This window comes from Coregonus clupeaformis, unplaced genomic scaffold (assembly GCF_020615455.1).
Source record: "Coregonus clupeaformis isolate EN_2021a unplaced genomic scaffold, ASM2061545v1 scaf1630, whole genome shotgun sequence".
In the NCBI taxonomy this organism is placed as follows: Eukaryota; Metazoa; Chordata; class Actinopteri; order Salmoniformes; family Salmonidae; genus Coregonus; species Coregonus clupeaformis.
In genome coordinates, this window is record NW_025535084.1 from 91,538 (window position 1) to 111,567 (window position 20,030).

The 20,030-nt window shown below is 44.3% G+C and overlaps 1 protein-coding gene across 1 annotated transcript; it reads left to right on the forward strand.

The window, feature by feature from the left end:
* LOC121554154 (acidic leucine-rich nuclear phosphoprotein 32 family member B) lies at positions 1–14,281 on the forward strand. The gene is made up of 7 exons (XM_041867618.2): positions 1–236; positions 1,661–1,810; positions 2,350–2,472; positions 2,924–3,113; positions 6,698–6,789; positions 12,150–12,216; positions 13,025–14,281. The coding sequence occupies exons 1-7, from the start codon at positions 183–185 to the stop codon at positions 13,099–13,101; spliced, it is 753 nt and encodes a 250-aa protein (XP_041723552.1). The 5' UTR covers positions 1–182; the 3' UTR covers positions 13,102–14,281.
* Positions 14,282–20,030: the final 5,749 nt, after the last annotated feature.

Genomic DNA, 20,030 nt, shown 5'->3' on the forward strand with positions numbered 1-20,030 from the left:
GGCGCTGTCGAGTATTTAGTTTCCCTCCCGTTTCCACTCTGCGCAAACAAGATCATTCACATTTGACCCACTTTCCGACTTCAGCACTCTCTTTTCGCTTCAGAGCGCCGACCGTAGCTAGCAGGCTGAAAGAAACCGAGAACCGTTCCAACCAGATCCGAGAGAGAGAAGAGGTGGGGGAAATGGACATGAAGAAGAGAATTCACCTAGAACTGAGAAATAGGACGCCGTCGGATGTAAGTATATATATATTTTTGTTGCTAGATCTACCCAACAGCGGCTATCTTTTAACATGCGACACCAAAGTTTACTGTGTGGAAGTCATGGCGAGCACATGGGTTGTCCTCTCAGAAAGCACAAGCCTGCTGTTAGAAATCGATCTTCTTTACCACTACGTTTTTCTCAAACTCAATTCTCATGAGATAAATATGTATCTTGTAAACTAGCTAGCTAATGCTATGTGGTGCATTGGTTTAGAGCGCTAGTTTAGCGATCTACGTTCACTTTTAGCCGAATCACTTTACAACAAGTCAAACCGGACTCGTGAGGTAAACAGGAAAACGGTTAACTACTATCACACAAATAAAAATACGGTTTTTATTTTGTATGTTAGCATCTGCTGCAGTTTTTTTTTTCTTCTCCCACAGATGTATATTTTGTAACAATCAGACTTACTATCAAAGTAAAGGCCAGCACACTGAACATCACTGCGAAAGCTAGCTAGCATTACGTTAGCCGTTTTAGCGGTAGCCATTTTTTTGAGAACTCAACGTGTAGGGCGCGTATCTAGCACGTTGGCTAACTAGCTAGCTACCAAGAAAGCGAATCATCAGATCATTTGACAAATTATAGCTACGAATATCGCCTATTGTGAAACGATAGTAAATGTACACAGACATGAACCGTTTGGGTACACTTTTAACCGGTTAAAGACCGTTAGTTAGCTAGCTAGCAACGTAACTTTGCTATGTTCGTTAGCTAGCTACTTTAGCTGGCTAGGTAACATTGGGCGGACTCGATTATGCTGAGCCGCGGTGCACCGGACTATGGCCGTTGACGTGAACTGGCAAAAAACGGTGAGGGAGGAGCGCCCGTCTCTAATCGGAACAGTAATCTGCGCCGCTCGGTCATGTTGGCAAAATGCTGCATCGTCCAAAAACGTACATCACTTTTCCATACACTCTTTTGAATATTCTAAGTAGTTTTAATTGGGAAGTCAGAGTTATCAAAAGCTATATTTTTTGTGTGTGTGAACACAGAATCCTTCTCATGACTCCATGTTTTGACTCGACCTTTGAACGGGGAACTTGGGGCTCACGCCGAGAGGCAGCTCTGTTCCAAAACGCATGCAATCAAATTTCACTGGTGCAGAACACGGCTGTCCGGGGGAGATTAATCGAGTCCCCACACTAGCAGTTTACAAACAGTTCGGCTTCTAAACATGGCTACTTTTCAGGGGCCAAATAACACAGATTCGAAACACAAAAGCATTTTTTTCATTTGCACTTAAAAAATAATAAAATATATATATATATATATATATATATATAAACACGTGTAAAATATTCAAAATAACTACTACTGAAACAAACTTTTCTTTCAACTCTCTCGCTCTTTCTTTCTTCCTACCCCTGTTTCTCTCCTTGTCCTTCTCTCCCAGGTTCAGGAGCTGGTCCTGGATAACTGTCGGTCGAACGAGGGGAAGATGGAGGGCATAACGGAGGACTTTGAGAACCTGGAACTGTTGAGTCTCATCAACGTCGGCCTCATCGACGTCTCAAACATACCCAAACTGGGGAAATTAAAAAAGGTAGAGCTGCTATGGATGTGTCCCCAAAATGGTATCCTATTTATTTTATAGTGCACTGCTTTTGGTCAGGACCCATATCCATCTCAAACATACCAAACTGGGGGGGAAGGTAGCAAGCCAGCATGCAGGGCCTCACTGCTGTTTTCAAGTACTGTTGCGTCACAGTAAACCAACAGGTAGCTACTGTAGTAGGGGATTTTATTTATTAGCATGGGGAAACCCGTGGGCCTTGTGTGCATTTCCTTGTTTTGGCTTCAGCCCAGCTGAACTTCTCACTTAAAACAGTTTTTGTTTAATCCGGTAACATTTTCAGTAATTTAAATGTCTCATTGAACTAGTAGGCCTTTGGGAAAACCAATAGAATAGTGTACATTGTCATAGAGCGTCATAATAATCTGTATTTCCTTTTAACGGTTAAATGCATAATTAACAGTCATAACAAAGTATAGCTTTCACCTTGTCACACTACACAAACAATAAACTTCTGCTCCCACAGACTGAAAAATTGATGATATTAATGTTTCCTCCCTGTCCCGCAGCTGGAGCTGAGTGACAACAGGATATCCGGTGGTCTGGAGGTGCTGGCTGAACGGCTGGTCAACCTCACACACCTCAACCTCTCTGGGAACAAGTTCAAGGACATCAGCACACTGGAACCACTGGTGGGTGTTAGGACTGTTACTGAATAAAGACCACTGGTGGGTGTTAGGACTGTTACTGAATAAAGACCACTGGTGGGTGTTAGGACTGTTACTGAATAAAGACCACTGGTGGGTGTTAGGACTGTTACTGAATAAAGACCACTGGTGGGTGTTGGGACTGTTACTGAATAAAGACCACTGGTGGGTGTTGGGACTGTTACTGAATAAAGACCACTGGTGGGTGTTAGGACTGTTACGGAATAAGATCGTTGTAGCTGTGAATAAGACTAATGGCTGGGAATTTGACTGGTTATAACCGCTTATAGCTTGGAATAAGACTGTCATAGCGCTTAAGATTTATAACTGAATACAGCATTTATAGCTTTATTTATACCCCCGCCCTAAACCTGTTTATCGCTGTACGTGAGTGTTATTTCCAGCTATAACGGTGTTAAATCCCCTCCCTCATTAGAAAAAGCTTCCCGTACTGAAGTCCCTGGACCTGTTTAACTGTGAGGTCACCAATCTGGGAGACTACAGAGAGAGCATCTTCAAGCTCCTCCCACAGCTCACGTACCTGGATGGCTACGATATCGAAGACTGCGAGGCCTCCGACTCGGACGGCGAGGGAGACGGGGTCGACGACGATGATGATGATGAAGGTGAGACGTGCTGAGAGGGGAACTTATGGGGCAGCGGGTAGCCTAGCGGTTGAGAGCGTTGGGTCAGTAACCGAAAGGTCTGCTGGTTTGAATCCCCGAGCTTGCAAGGTGGACGACTCTGTCGTTCTGCCCTTGAGCAAGGCAGTTAACCACCAACAACAACTGTTCCCTGGGCCCTGATGACGTGGACGTCTATTAAGGCAGCCCCCCCGCACCTCTCTGATTCAGAGGGGTTGGATTAAAATGCGGAAGACACATTTCGGGTGAATGCATTTAGTTGTGCGACTGACTAGGTATCCCTTTCCCCAAAAATCTTAAAGAAACACCAACCGCGAGGTTGACAAATGAGCAGAATAATAATAACATCAAGGAACGCCGTGTAATAGCTAGTTTCTGTAATTAGTGTCTGCAGAAATGGACCTGGTCACGGTGTCTCTGGCTAGGCAGATGGACATGGTCACGGTGTCTCTGGCTAGGCAGATGGACATGGTCACGGTGTCTCTGGCTAGGCAGATGGACATGGTCACGGTGTCTCTGGCTAGGCAGATGGACATGGTCACGGTGTCTCTGGCTAGGCAGATGGACCTGGTCACGGTGTCTCTGGCTAGGCAGATGGACCTGGTCACGGTGTCTCTGGCTAGGCAGATGGACATGGTCACGGTGTCTCTGGCTAGGCAGATGGACCTGGTCACGGTGTCTCTGGCTAGGCAGATGGACATGGTCACGGTGTCTCTGGCTAGGCAGATGGACATGGTCACGGTGTCTCTGGCTAGGCAGATGGACATGGTCACGGTGTCTCTCTGGCTAGGCAGATGGACCTGGTCACGGTGTCTCTGGCTAGGCAGATGGACCTGGTCACGGTGTCTCTGGCTAGGCAGATGGACATGGTCACGGTGTCTCTGGCTAGGCAGATGGACATGGTCACGGTGTCTCTGGCTAGGCAGATGGACATGGTCACGGTGTCTCTCTGGCTAGGCAGATGGACCTGGTCACGGTGTCTCTGGCTAGGCAGATGGACCTGGTCACGGTGTCTCTCTGGCTAGGCAGATGGACCTGGTCACGGTGTCTCTGGCTAGGCAGATGGACATGGTCACGGTGTCTCTGGCTAGGCAGATGGACCTGGTCACGGTGTCTCTGGCTAGGCAGATGGACATGGTCACGGTGTCTCTCTGGGTAGGCAGATGGACATGGTCACGGTGTCTCTGGCTAGGCAGATGGACATGGTCACGGTGTCTCTGGCTAGGCAGATGGACCTGGTCACGGTGTCTCTGGCTAGGCAGATGGACCTGGTCACGGTGTCTCTGGCTAGGCAGATGGACATGGTCACGGTGTCTCTGGCTAGGCAGATGGACATGGTCACGGTGTCTCTGGCTAGGCAGATGGACATGGTCACGGTGTCTCTGGCTAGGCAGATGGACATGGTCACGGTGTCTCTGGCTAGGCAGATGGACATGGTCACGGTGTCTCTCTGGCTAGGCAGATGGACATGGTCACGGTGTCTCTCTGGCTAGGCAGATGGACATGGTCACGGTGTCTCTGGCTAGGCAGATGGACATGGTCACGGTGTCTCTGGCTAGGCAGATGGACATGGTCACGGTGTCTCTGGCTAGGCAGATGGACATGGTCACGGTGTCTCTCTGGCTAGGCAGATGGACATGGTCACGGTGTCTCTCTGGCTAGGCAGATGGACATGGTCACGGTGTCTCTGGCTAGGCAGATGGACATGGTCACGGTGTCTCTCTGGCTAGGCAGATGGACATGGTCACGGTGTCTCTGGCTAGGCAGATGGACATGGTCACGGTGTCTCTGGCTAGGCAGATGGACATGGTCGCGGTGTCTCTGGCTAGGCAGATGGACCTGGTCACGGTGTCTCTCTGGCTAGGCAGATGGACATGGTCACGGTGTCTCTGGCTAGGCAGATGGACATGGTCACGGTGTCTCTGGCTAGGCAGATGGACCTGGTCACGGTGTCTCTGGCTAGGCAGATGGACATGGTCACGGTGTCTCTCTGGCTAGGCTCACGGTGTCTCTGGCTAGGCAGATGGACCTGGTCACGGTGTCTCTGGCTAGGCAGATGGACATGGTCACGGTGTCTCTCTGGCTAGGCAGATGGACCTGGTCACGGTGTCTCTGGCTAGGCAGATGGACATGGTCACGGTGTGTCTCTGGCTAGGCAGATGGACATGGTCACGGTGTCTCTGGCTAGGCAGATGGACATGGTCACGGTGTCTCTCTGGCTAGGCAGATGGACCTGGTCACGGTGTGTCTCTGGCTAGGCAGATGGACATGGTCACGGTGTGTCTCTGGCTAGGCAGATGGACATGGTCACGGTGTCTCTGGCTAGGCAGATGGACATGGTCACGGTGTCTCTGGCTAGGCAGATGGACCTGGTCACGGTGTCTCTGGCTAGGCAGATGGACATGGTCACGGTGTCTCTGGCTAGGCAGATGAATGGATCTGGTTTATTATGAATGTTATTTATTTTAGGTTTATTCTGTATGAAGGTGAAGAATTCCCTCATGGCCGTGACCAGTACTACATTATATATAATAATAATAATAATATGCCATTTAGCAGACGCTTTTATCCAAAGCGATTTACAGTCATGCGTGCATACATTTTTGTGTATGGGTGGTCCCGGGGATCGAACCCACTACCCTGGCGTTACAAGCGCCGTGCTCTACCAGCTGAGCTACAGAGAACCACCCTATTATACTACATTATATACATTATACTACATTATATACATTATACTACATTATATACATTGTACTACATTATAATACATTGTACTACATTATAATACATGATATACATTGTACTACATTATATACATTATACTACATTAAATACATTGTACTACATGATTTACTACATTAAATACATTATACTACATTATATACATTGTACTACATTATATAGGGCAGGGATCATCAACTAGATTCAGCCCGGGCCTGTTTTTCTTGAGCAGATGGTCAGGGGGCCGGAACATAATTATAAATCATTTGTAGACTGCAAATTAACTGCAAGAAGGCCAAAAAGATACAGTTCTTTACTAAAACAATCATTTCAAACCTGCCTTACGTTGGGATACAATCCTGTGTGTCTTTTATTAAGCGTGCCGCAGATTTCCTGGTGTTTTTAATATTTGATTTTAACATTGACATTCCAAAATATTTAAAAAAAAATACGGCCAATGAGACGCCAGACCAGGGTATAGGGTGGCCAATCAGATGTACCGAACTAATTGAAATGGCACTTGACAGTGCTGTTGTCGTCTCTGGTCTGTCCTGTAGAGAGGAGGAAGAGTCTAATGTTGTCTCTGGTCTGTCCTGTAGAGAGGAGGAAGAGTCTAATGTTGTCTCTGGTCTGTCCTGTAGAGAGGAGGAAGAGTCTGTTGTCTCTGGTATTTCCTGTAGAGAGGAGGAAGAGTCTAATGTTGTCTCTGGTCTGTCCTGTAGAGAGGAGGAAGAGTCTAATGTTGTCTCTGGTCTGTCCTGTAGAGAGGAGGAAGAGTCTGTTGTCTCTGGTCTGTCCTGTAGAGAGGAGGAAGAGTCTAATGTTGTCTCTGGTCTGTGTAACAGAGGTGGAGGAGGGAGAGTCTGAAGAGGAGGAGGAAGAGGATGACGAAGAGGTCGTTGCAGAGGAAGATGATGACAGTGGAGAGAGTGGAGAGGTAAGAACACAGATGTCATGTTGAATACACGTATGTTACATGTTTAGCACAATAAAAAGCTTATTACTAACTGAATAGACCCCTTGACTTTTTCCACATTTTGTTACGTTACAGCCTTATTCTAAAATGGATTAAGTAAAATAAAAATTCCTCAATCTACGCACAATACCCCATAATGACGAAAACAGGTTAAGACATTTTTGCAAATGTATTACAAATATTAAACAAAATCAAATACCTTACTTACATGAGTATTCAGACCCTTTGCTAGGAGACTGGAAATTGAGCTCAGCTGCATCCTGTTTCCATTGATCATCCTTGAGATGTTTCTACAACTTGGTTGGAGTCCACTTGTGGTAAATTCAATTGATTGGACATGATTTGGAAAGGCACACACCTGTCTATATAAGGTCCCACAGTTGACAGTGCATGTCAGAGCAAAAAACAAGCCACGAAGGAATTGTCCGTAGAGCTCCGAGACAGGATTGTGTCGAGGCACAGATCTGGGGAAGGGTACCAAAACATTTCTGCAGCATTGAAGGTCCCCAAGAACACAGTGGCCTCCATCATTCTTAAATGGAAGAAGTTTGGAACCACCAAGACTCTTCCTGGAGCTGGCCGCCCGGACAAACTGAACAATCGGGGGAGAAGGGCCTTGGTCAGGGAGGTGACCAATAACCCGACTGTCACTCAGACAGAGCTCCAGAGTTCCTCTGTGGAGAAGGAAGAACCTTCCAGAAGGACAACCATCTCTGCAGCACTCCACCAATCAGGCCTTTATGGTAGTGGACAGATGGAAGCCACTCCTCAGTAAAAGGCACATGACAGCCCGCTTGGAGTTTGAATGGGAGAAACTCCCCAAATACAGGTGTGCCAAGCTTGTAGCGTCATACCCAAGAAGACTTGAGGCTGTAATCGCTGCCAAAGGTGCTTCAACAAAGTACTGAGTAAAGGGTCTGAATACTTATGGAAATGTTATTATATATAACATTTACATAAGTATTCAGACCCTCTACTCAGTACCTTTGTTGATAGATAGATATATAATAAATATATATATATATATATATAAAAACATTTAAACCGTTTTTTGCTTTGTCATTATGGGGTATTGACTTAAATGTAAATGTATTGTGTGTAGATTGAGGGAAAAAATACAATTTAATCAGTTTTAGAATAAGGCTGTAACGTAACAAAATGCGGAAAAAGTCAAGGGGTCTGAATACTTTCCGAATGGACCATCTGCTCCCACTATTCTTTAATAGGTGAACACTAACTTATTACACGTTTTCTTACCAATGTCCTAATTGAAACAATAACAGTATTGATTGACTGATTTGTTCTAGTGATAATAGGTAATATAGGCTGTTGATGGCTTGAATCCGAGAATATGAGAATGATGCCACCCATTGTTCAGAGAGTCGGAACATGCGTTACGACGCATTAACGTGACACTACAACGTTCTTTGGCAGCCATGTTGGCGCCTCATTAGCATTACAAGGGGAATATTTTTAAACCAGGGGTGTCCAACGATATGGCCCAAATCGAAACTGCGTAGAAATAATGGACCTACATTCGTACAGTTACTTGACTGTGTCCAGCTCTTCTAATGTCTCCTGAGTGGCGCAGTGGTCTAAGGCACTGCATCGCAGTGCTAACTGTGCCACTAGAGATCCTGGTTCGAATCCAGGCTCTGTCGCAGCCGGCCGCGACCGGGAGACTCATGGGCAGCGCACAATTGGCCCAGCGTCGTCCAGGGTAGGGGAGGGAATGGCCGGCAGGGATGTAGCTCAGTTGATAGAGCATGGCGTTTGCAACGCCAGGGTTGTGGGTTCGATTCCCACGGGGGGCCAGTATAAAAATAATAATAATAATGATATAATAATAATGTAAATGTAATGTAGAGGGCGAGTGACTATAACCCTGAGACAAAATGAGTTTGACACCCCTGATTTTAAACAATGCTATATAACTGAATGTATGGGGCGGCAGGTAGCTTAGTGGTTAAGAGCGTTGTGCCAGTAACCGAAAGGTCTAAATGACTAAAATGTATAGAATTAGAAAACTCTTCAAAATAGGGCTAGGTGGTATACCGTATTTTAGTAAGGACCGGTTTTGGCTTTTTACTTTACCATCTATAACGGTATTTACTTCTACACTGAACAAAAATATTAAACGCAACATGTAAATTCTTGGTCACATGTTTCATGAGATTAAATAAAAGATCCCAGAAATGTTCAATTTTTTGCAATTTAAAAAAAAATATATATATATAGAGTAAAAAGTCAAGGAAAATGCTTGAGTAGCTGTTTTTCAAAGTATTTCAGCCATTTTGTTTCATAGCTGCTAGTCGCACAAATAAATCCAAATCTATAACCCACCTTGCGCAGCGACACTGCCTGGCTAGGGGGCTTTGTGCGCTTGGCTGATGGATTCATGTTTGGAGGCGCGGCCATAAAAGTTGGTTTAATTCACTGAAGTCTACAAAGTGGGGCTTTGTCCTCGTGTTTCTTGGCTATTTACATTGTTTCGTTCACAAGGTCGTTTTTTTATTTATTTTTTCAACGTTTATTTTTTTGTCTGCTGCTTCAACTGATAGCGAAGAGATGCCGTCTACTACTAGTCAGATCCCAAAATCTCACAACACGTGACCCGACTCGAGTGGGCCCGTTACCACGGTAACCCCCCCCCCCCCTTTAGTGGCAGCTGAACATTTAGTCTCTTCTGATATTTTTGGTTAAAAGGAACAAAATTATGAATTTGAGCAATATATTATTACTTTTTACTAATATATGTTTTGTTTTTAGGAACGTTTAGCATGGTCACCAGTTATTATTTTTTTTGTGTGTTTATAATTATGGCGATGAAATGTGTCGTCTGAAAAATCAGAGTAGCTGGTAGATTTTTTTTCCATCTACCTGCCACAGTGGCTGGTGGACCAAAAAGTTACTTTTAAGCCCTGTCCCCTGTCCCTCCAAGCCCTGTCCCCTGTCACTCCAAGCCCTGTCCCCTGTCACTCCAAGCCCTGTCCCCTGTCACTCCAAGCCCTGTCCCCTGTCACTCCAAGCCCTGTCCCCTGTCACTCCAAGCCCTGTCCCCTGTCACTCCAAGCCCTGTCCCCTGCCACTGAAGGAGAGTCACAAGCACTTTCTTGCTGTTCTCTCTGACTGGTCAGATAGATGTTGGTGACATGCTGCTTTCCACAATAGTTATATAATTACACTTAGTTTGAATCTTACTATCTGCTAGTTAGTCTTTCCTTAGCAAGTTGTGGCTAAAATAAATAGTGTTAGCCGCTAATCGCTAGTTAGTCTATCCTTAGCAAGTTGTGGCTAAAATAAATAGTGTTAGCCGCTAATCGCTAGTTAGTCTTTCCTTAGCAAGTTGTGGCTAAAATAAATAGTGTTAGCCGCTAATCGCTAGTTAGTCTTTCCTTAGCAAGTTGTGGCTAAAATAAATAGTGTTAGCCGCTAATCGCTAGTTAGTCTTTCCTTAGCAAGTTGTGGCTAAAAGAAATAGTGTTAGCCGCTAATCGCTAGTTAGCTGGCTAGCTAAATGTACCAAGAGTCAGAGCAAACCTAGCTAGCTAGCTAATACAGCCTGGTGCTGTTGTAGGCTTAGATAAGCATGTTTGTGCAGCTGTATCTTTTTAAATCAGAGGAATTGAGGCTACATGAGGTTAGAAAACATGGAATGTAACATCTAATTAGGGTCACCTGGAAACACTGACCAACACTTTTTTTTTTGTTCTTACCCTGTCAATAATTCCTTCCTGGCTTATTCATTTGTTGTCAAACAACAACGTATTCAATGTTCTGCCCACTATATTCCAACGGTAGAATTTGAATAATCATACTATTTCCATGATCCCAACAGTTCACCAATTAACTTGTCCTAGATTGTTTTTCCCATATGATGTGGCACAGTGTGGACATGATGATAAAAGTTCAGGACATGTGTAAAAATGCTGGGGAAAAGATTTTGATTGAACAGTATAAAACATTCAGAAAGACCCATTTTTGAAATGACTTATAATTGATTAGTTAGTGTTGCCACCCTAGGGTCATGAACTACCCATAAAATGTATTTATACTGAACAAAAATATAAACGCAAAATTTCAACCATTTTACTGAGTTGGGTGGATTATCGTGGCAAAGGAGAAATGCAGGTAGCTTAGTGGGTAAGAGCGTTGTGCCAGTAACCGAAAGGTCGCTGGTTCTAATCCCCGAGCCGACTAGGTGAAAAATCTGTCGATGTGCCCTTGAGCAAGGCACTTAACCCTAATTGCTCCTGTAAGTCGCTCTGGATAAGAGCGTCTGCTAAATGACTAAAATGTAAGATGTAAACAAATTTGTGCACAGAATTTGAGAGAAACTTTTTGTGCGAATGGACAATTTCTGGGATATTTTATTTCGGGCTCGTGAAACATGGGACAAACACTTTACATGTTGCGTTTTTATATTTTTGTTCAGTGTAGAAGCAAACACCGTTATAGATGGTAAAGTAAAAAGCCAAAACCGGTCCTTACTAAAATACGGTATACCACCTAGCCCTATTTTGAAGAGTTTTCTAATTCTATACATTTACATTTTTAGTCATTTAGCAGACGCTCTTATCCAGAGCGACTTACACAAGCAATTAGGGTTAAGTGCCTTGCTCAAGGGCACATCGACCCTTCCCACCCCTCAATATCTCAGATATCTCTTGACCCTTTTCACCCAGTCGGCTCTTTACATGTTGCGTTTTATATTTTTGTGCACAAACGGGAACTTTTATTATTCAAAAACATGTAGATAATAGGCAGAATCACACCCAAAGCTGATTTGTGAAACTGTAGAAACAAGAACACGTCTCTCCACACTTCAAAAACATAAAATGGCATCATACCTTCAAAAATGTGAAAAATATTGTAATATGACATTTTGGCCATATCGCCCAGTCCTAATTCAAAAAGTTAGGCCAACTCTCTAATTGCAGGCGCCTAGTTATTGTTTCTGATGTGAACGCCACAAATCGGGATCAACAAGTTAGCCCGCTAACCCTACGCTGCCGGCGTGTGCTATCCCTGAAGCTACGCTGCCGACGTGTGCTATCTCTGAAGCTACGCTGCCGACGTGTGCTATCTCTGAAGCTACGCTGCCGACGTGTGCTATCTCTGAAGCTACGCTGCCGACGTGTGCTATCTCTGAAGCTACGCTGCCGACGTGTGCTATCCCTGAAGCTACGCTGCCGACGTGTGCTATCTCTGAAGCTACGCTGCCGACGTGTGCTATCTCTGAAGCTACGCTGCCGACGTGTGCTATCTCTAAAGCTACGCTGCCGACGTGTGCTCGTTGTACTAACGGTTTCTCTCTCTAGGATGGGGAGGTGAACGGAGATGTCGATGATGACGAGGATGAAGATGATGAAGAAGAAGAAGATGATGGTTAGTAGCGTTATACACAATCTCAAGTGTAGTCTGGTCGCACTGGTTTCCAAACTTCCATAAAATGTTTAATTTGGCTTTGTACATGCATACACGAAGGCTTTGATCCCAAATGGTACCCTATATAGTGTCCTGTGGGCCCTGGTTAAAGTAGTGCACTACATGGCACCCTAGTCCCTATATCGTGTCCTGTGGGCCCTGGTTAAAGTAGTGCACTACATGGCACCCTAGTCCCTATATCGTGTCCTGTGGGCCCTGGTTAAAGTAGTGCACTACATGGCACCCTAGTCCCTATATAGTGTCCTGTGGGCCCTGGTTAAAGTAGTGCACTACATGGCACCCTAGTCCCTATATAGTGTCCTATGGGCCCTGGTTAAAGTAGTGCACTACATGGCACCCTAGTCCCTATAGTGTCCTATGGGCCCTGGTTAAAGCAGTGCACTACATGGCACCCTAGTCCCTATATAGTGTCCTATGGGCCCTGGTTAAAGTAGTGCACTACATGGCACCCTAGTCCCTATAGTGTCCTATGGGTCCTGGTTAAAGTAGTGCACTACATGGCACCCTAGTCCCTATATAGTGTCCTGTGGGCCCTGGTTAAAGCAGTGCACTACATGGCACCCTAGTCCCTATAGTGTCCTGTGGGCCCTGGTTAAAGTAGTGCACTACATGGCACCCTAGTCCCTATATAGTGTCCTATGGGCCCTGGTTAAAGCAGTGCACTACATGGGGAATACGTTACCATTTGGGACAAAGCCGTACACGTTATTCTTTTTGGTCCATATCTAAATGTTCTCTCGTTCTGTAGAAGAGGAAGACTCTCCAGCGAAAGGAGAGAAGAGGAAGAGGGATCCTGAGGATGAAGATGAAGAGGAAGATGATTGAGTGTCCTCCCCTGACCCCCACACCCCTCAATATCTCAGATACCCCCTGACCCTTCCACCCCTCAATATCTCAGATACCCCCTGACCCTTCCACCCCTCAATATCTCAGATACCCCCTGACCCTTCCACCCCTCAATATCTCAGATACCCCCTGACCCTCCCACCCCTCAATATCTCAGATACCCCCTGACCCTTCCACCCCTCAATATCTCAGATACCCCTCTTTGGCCTTTAGTTGCCCCCCTATTGCCACTATTGCCCATCTCCTCTCCCCATGTGTCCCAAATGTCAACCATATTCCCTATATAGTGCGCTACTTTTGACCAGGGTCCATAGCCTTGAAAAGCCCAATGGGTCCTGGTCAAAAGTAGTGCACTATGTAGGGAATAGGGTGTAATTTGGGAGTGAACCCTACACACACCCCTTTGCAAGGACTTGAGTTGCCCTGTGTCGTGGTCATTTGGGGGGGGGGGTCTGGATGGAATCCTGAAACAACCGAGTCGTTCGTCACTGCGCAACATTCCGTGACATCACCGGGTGGGAGGGGCTCTGTCTGACGTCGTCATGATGTCACCGCCGGCGTTCCAGATCAGAAGAACGATGTCACCAGCTGGGGGGGGTTTCCAGGTTCCGTGATGACGTCATCAACTACTTCAGAGATTCTGTCTGGAAACAACATCATCATCATTGCCCAGACAACCAACGAACCACCCAACTTTCTCAACGAGGACAACTCCCCAACCGTGGATGCGTCCAAAAATGGTTCCCTATTTAGTGTTCTACTAGGCCCGTTTCGAGCTCTGTTCAACGGTAGTGCACTATATAGGGAATGAGGTGACGTGCGGGACATCGCTAGAGTTTTGTTTTTGCCGCCAGAGCTTTTTAAAATATTTTTTTCAGAGGACTTTTTGTTTTTGTATTTTGTCAGTGCCGTCTGTCTCCTCCCTGTGTTTTGGGTTAGGATTGGACCGGAGGTAACATCACGCTGGGTTGCGTCCCAAATCACACCCTGTCCCCTATAGTGCACGACATAGGGAATAGGGTGCTATTTTGAGACACACTGTGTACACTGGCTGGTTGTGGCTGTTTTTTTTACTTTGTGTAAGCAAAAAAATTTAATAAAAAAAAGACAACGTACAAAAATTGACTTTTGTAAATAAAATCTTAACATTTTCCTCCTTGTTCTCCTTCTTGTATGTTTTTATATTTATGATTTATTCATTTATTTCTCTCTCAGTATATTTATATTATATCTAATGAAAAATGGCTCCATTCTAATGTGACCGTGTTGCCATGAACTAGACAAAGGGCTCCATCCTGCTTTAGCGGAGACAGAATTCATATGTCGGCTCAATCGGAAATGTTATGTATCGGCTAACCACATACAGTGGCTAACCACATACAGGGGCTAACCACATACAGGGGCTAACCACATACAGCGGCTTGCGAAAGTATTCGCCCCCGTGGAATTTTTCCTACTTTGTTGCCTTACAACCTGGAATTGAAAAAATCATTTGATTTACTCAACATGCATAACACTTTGAAGATGCAAAATATTTTTTATTGTGAAACAAACAAGAAATATGACAAAAAAACAGAACTTGAGCCTGCAGAACTATTCACCCCCCCCAAAGTCAATACTTTGTAGAGCCACCTTTTGCAGCAATTACAGCTGCAAGTCTCTTGGGGTATGTCTCTATAAGCTTGGCACGTCTAGCCCCTGTATCTCAGTTGGTAGAACACGGCACTTGCAACGCCAGGGTTGTGGGTTCGTTTCCCACGGGGGGCCAGTATGAAAAATGTATGCACTCACTTAACTGTAAGTCGCTCTGGATAAGAGCATCTGCTAAATGACTAAAATGTAGCCACTGGGATTTTTGCCCATTCATTGAGGCAAAACTGCTCCAGCTCCTTCAAGCCAGATGGGTTCCGCTGGTGTACAGCAATCTTTAAGTCATACCACAGATTCTCAATTGGATTGAGGTCTGGGCTTTGACGAGGCCATTCCAAGGCATTTAAATGTTTCCCCTTAAACCACTCAAGTGTTGCTTTAGCAGTATGCTTAGGGTCATTGTCCTGCTGGAAGGTGAACCTCCGTCCCAGTCTCAAATCTCTGGAAGACTGAAACAGGTTTCCCTGTATTTAGCACCATCCATCATTCCTTCAATTCTGACCAGTTTCCCAGTCCCTGCCGATGGAAAAACATCCCCACAGCATGATGCTGCCACCACCATGCTTCACTGTGGGGATGGTGTTCTCGGGGTGATGAGAGGTGTTGGGTTTGCGCCAGACATAGCGTTTTCCTTGATGGCCAAAAAGCTCACTTTTAGTCTCATCTGACCAGAGTACCTTCTTCCATATGTTTGGGTAGTCTCCCACATGCCTTTTGGCGAACACCAAACGTGTTTGCTTATTTTTTTTCTTTAAGCAATGTCTTTTTTCTGGGCACTCTTCCGTAAAGCCCAGCTCTGTGGAGTGTACGGCTTAAAGTGGTCCTATGGACAGATACTCCAATCTCCGCTGTTGAGCTTTGCATCTCCTTCAGGGTTATCTTTGGTCTCTTTGTTGCCTCTCTGATTAATGCCCTCCTTGCCTGGTCCGTGTGTTTTGGTGGGCGGCCGTCTCTTGGCTGGTTTGTTGTGGTGCCATATTCCTTCAATTTTTTTATAATGGTGCTCCGTGGGATATTCAAAGTTTTAGATTTTTTTTAAATAACCCAACCCTGATCTGTACTTGTCCACAACTTTGTCCCTGACCTGTTTGGAGAGCTCCTTGGTCTTCATGGTGCCGCTTGCTTGGTGGTGCCCCTTGCTTAGGGGTGTTGCAGACTCTGGGGCCATTCAGAACAGGTTTGTATATATACAGTGAGGGGAAAAAGTATTTGATCCCCTGCTGATTTTGTACGTTATCCCACTGACAAAGAAATGATAAGTCTATAATTTTAATGGTAGAGGCGAAGGTCGAGAGCCGTGCGTCCTCCGAAACACGACCCCGCCTTGACACAAAGCTACATGCCGCCCAGTGTTTTATCTGACCAGAGCTAGAGAAATAATGTTCTCTGACAAAGCTAGTAATAATAATAATAATAATATGCCATTTAGCAGACGCTTTTATCCAAAGCGACTTATAGTCATGTGCGCATACATTTTTACGTATGGGTGAAACACTGTTTTATCTGACCGATCAACCAAGGCCGTTTGACTGTAGAATATTAAATAAATCAGTTAGTTGAATATTAATTAATCCGATTTAATATTAAATCAGGCAGAGGTCAGTAGTTGAGGTCATGGAACAAAGTGTATCTGATGTCTCTTCACCAACTTCTCTTTTATTGTCAACATCAACTTTTATTTCAATAAAAACATGGTCAAATAAACAGTTTATTGAGCTGTAGCATTACGAAAACTGATCTAGATCTTAAAGATATGACAAAATATGGGCTAATCTCAAATGTGTTGTTGCATTCCTTTGGATCAGTAACTTATGTTTGTGGGAAAGTAAGATGATTGGATAGTGGGAGCTCTGTTGGCATAACGTTTATAGAAAACGTTTACACCTTTTGGAAACAGAAGATGCCCTACAGGAATGACCGAGTCCATCCAAATCATCTTGGCTCCTGGACCCTGTCCGCGCATTTCAAGGCTGCGTTGAGACAACGACTTATCAGTGACACAAAGCCCTGCTCAGATAATCCCTACCATTGTGTCGCTGAGTTGTCGTAGTGCTGCTGCACATGTACATTGTCCCAGGGGGCGTTGGCAGTCAGAATGTAAGTAACCTAATGTATGTCCCTCTAACTGCCCTGAATGCCTCTGTCGATCCTACAGCCATTGTATGCAGCAATCATGTGCCTATGAACCAGAGTTATACTGATAGCACTGAGGAGGTGTGCCCTTGCAGGAAGTCCACTGTGTGCAGCTCACCTTGCACTAACATAAATAACCTAAGCATGTCTACCTCTGATAAGCCTCCCCAGAAAAGCAATACAAATAATCAAGAATCCCAGAAAAGTGCACAAAAAAAATTTGCCCACATTTAAACATATGTAGCCTAAGAAACAAGGTTCATGAAATCGATAACTTGCTAATAACATTCATATACTGACTTTGTGAAACTCACTGTAGATAATACCTTTGATGATACAGTGGTAGAAATACATTGTTTCAAGATCTTCAGAAGAGACAGGAATGCCAATAGTGGAGGTGTTGCCGTTTATGTTCATTTTATGTTGCTGTTTATGAGTCGTATTCCTGTAAAGTTTAGAGAGGATCTCATGTCAAATGCTGTTGAAGTAATATGGCTACAGGTTCATCTGCCTCACCTAAAGCCCATTCTGGTGGGAAGCTGCTATAGACCACCAAGCGCTAACAGTCAGTATTTGGATAGTATGTGTGAAATGCTTGATAATGTATGTGATATCAATAGAGAGGTATACTTTCTGGGTGATTTAAATATTGACTGGCTGTCATCAGGCTGCCCACTCAAGAGAAAGCTTCAAACTGTAACCAGTGCCTGCAACCTGGTTACAGGTTATCTGTCAACCTACCAGGGTATTTACAAACCGCACAGGAACGAAATCATCCACATGTATTGATCACATCTTTACTAATGCTGCAGAAATCTGCTCTAAAGCAGTATCCAAATCTATCGGATGTATTGATCACACAATAGTATCCATATCTAGGAAAACCAAAGTTCCAAAGGCTGGGCCTAATATAGCGTATAAGAGGTCATACAAGAGGTTTTGTAGTGATTCCTATGTTGAAGATGTAGAGAATATGTGTTGGTCTGTTGTGTGTAAAAATATAGCCTAATACAGTGTGTAATGAGGTCTGTGGTGTGTAATGAGGAGCAACCAGACGCTGCACTTGACAATATTTATGACATTGCTCATTCCAATTACTAATAAGCTTGCGACCATTAAGACAATGACTGTAAAAAATGTTTACATCCTTGTGGATTGATGAGGAATTGAAAAAGTGTATGGTTGAGAGGGATGAGGCAAAAGGAATGGCAAGTAAGTCTGGCTGCACTGCCGATTGGCAAACGTACTGTAAATTGAGAAATCTTGAGAAATTGAGAAATCTTGACTAACTTAACAAAAATAAGAAAGACAAACAAAGATAAATTATATAAAGAATGATAACTTAAGTGACATTTTGGGCAAGAGGGCAAACTCAGCTCCATCATTCAACGCATCAGACGGCTCTTTCATCACAAAACCCACTGATATTTCCAACTACTTCAATTATTTTTCCATTGGCAAGATTAGCTAACTTAGGCATAAACCTACACATTCATGCATAACTGACCAAATTCTGAAAGACAAGCATTGTCATTTTGAATTCCGTAAAGTGAGTGTGGAAGAGGTGAAACAATTATTGTTGTCTATCAACGATGACAAGCCACCGGTGTCTGACAACTTGGATGGAAAGTTACTGAGGATAATAGCGGACTATATTGCCACCTCTTCAATCTAAGCCTACAGGAAAGTGTGTGCCCTCAGGCCTGGAGGGAAGCAAAAGTCATTCCACTACCTAAGAATAGTAAAGCCCCCTTAACTGGCTCAAAGAGCCAATCAGCCTGTTACCAACCCTTAGTAAAGTTTGGGAAGAAATTGTGTTTGACCAGATACAATGCTATTTTACAGTAAACAAATGTTCAGCACGCTTATAGGGAAGGGATATTCAACATGCACAGCACTTACACAAATTACTGATGATGAATGGCTGAGAGAAATGGATAATAAAAAAATAGATTGTAGGAGCTGTTTTGTTAGACTTCAGTGCGGCTTTTGACGTTATCAATCATAATCTGCTGCTGGAAAAACTTGTGTTATGGCTTTACGTCCCCTGCTATATTGTGGATAAAGAGTTACCTGTCTAACAGAACACAGAGGGTGTTCTTTAATGGAAGCCTCTCCAACATAATCCAGGTAGAATCAGGAATTCCCCAGGGCAGCTGTCTAGGCCCCTTACCTTTTTCAATCTTTACCAACGACATGCCGCTGGCTTTGAGTAAACCCAGTGTGTCTATGTATGCAGATGACTCAATACTATACACACCAGCTACCACAGCAAGTGAAATCACTGGAACACTTAACAAAGAGCTGCAGTCAGTTTCAGAATGGGTGGCAAGAAATAATTTAGTCCTAAATATTTAAGAAACTTAAAGCATTGTATTTGTGACAAATCATTCACTAAACCCTAAACTAAATCTTGTAATGAATAATGTGGAAATGTAGCAAGTTGAGGAGACTAAACTGTTTGGAGTAACCCTGGATTGTAAACTGTCATGGTCAAAACATATTGATACAACAGTAGCTAAGATGGGGAGAAGTCTGTCCATAATAAAGCGCTGCTCTGCCTTCTTAACAACACTGTCAACAAGGCAGGTCCTACAGGCCCTAGTTTTGTCGCACCTGGACTACTGTTCAGTCGTGTGGTCAGATGCCACAAAGAACAGGGCTGCACGGCTGGCCCTTAAATGTACACGAGAGCTAACATTAGTAATATGTATGTCAATCTCTCCTGGCTCAAAGTAGAGGAGGGATTGATTTCATCACTACTTGTATTTATGAGAGGTATTGACATGTTGAAAGCACAGAGCTGTCTGTTTAAACTACTGGCACACAGCTCGGACACCCATGCATACCCCACAAGACATGCCACCAGAGGTCTCTTCACAGTCCCCAAGTCCAGAACAGACTTTGGGAGGCGCACAGTACTACATAGAGCCATGACTACATGGAACTCTATTCCACATCAGGTAACTGATGCAAGCAGTAGAATCCGAATTTTTTTTAACTGATAAAAATACACCTTATGGAACAGCGGGGACTGTGAAGCAACACAAACATAGACACATGCACACAAACACACATGATAACATACGCACTATACACACACGTACACATGGATTTTGTACTGT

Bases quoted from the DNA above. Each gene is read 5' to 3' on its own strand.
- LOC121554154 (XM_041867618.2), top strand. From the start codon at position 183: ATGGACATGAAGAAGAGAATTCACCTAGAACTGAGAAATAGGACGCCG. The intron at 3,114-6,697 runs GTGAGACGTGCT...TCTGTGTAACAG, and splicing joins CGACGATGATGATGATGAAG to AGGTGGAGGAGGGAGAGTCT. The intron at 6,790-12,149 runs GTAAGAACACAG...TTCTCTCTCTAG, and splicing joins ACAGTGGAGAGAGTGGAGAG to GATGGGGAGGTGAACGGAGA.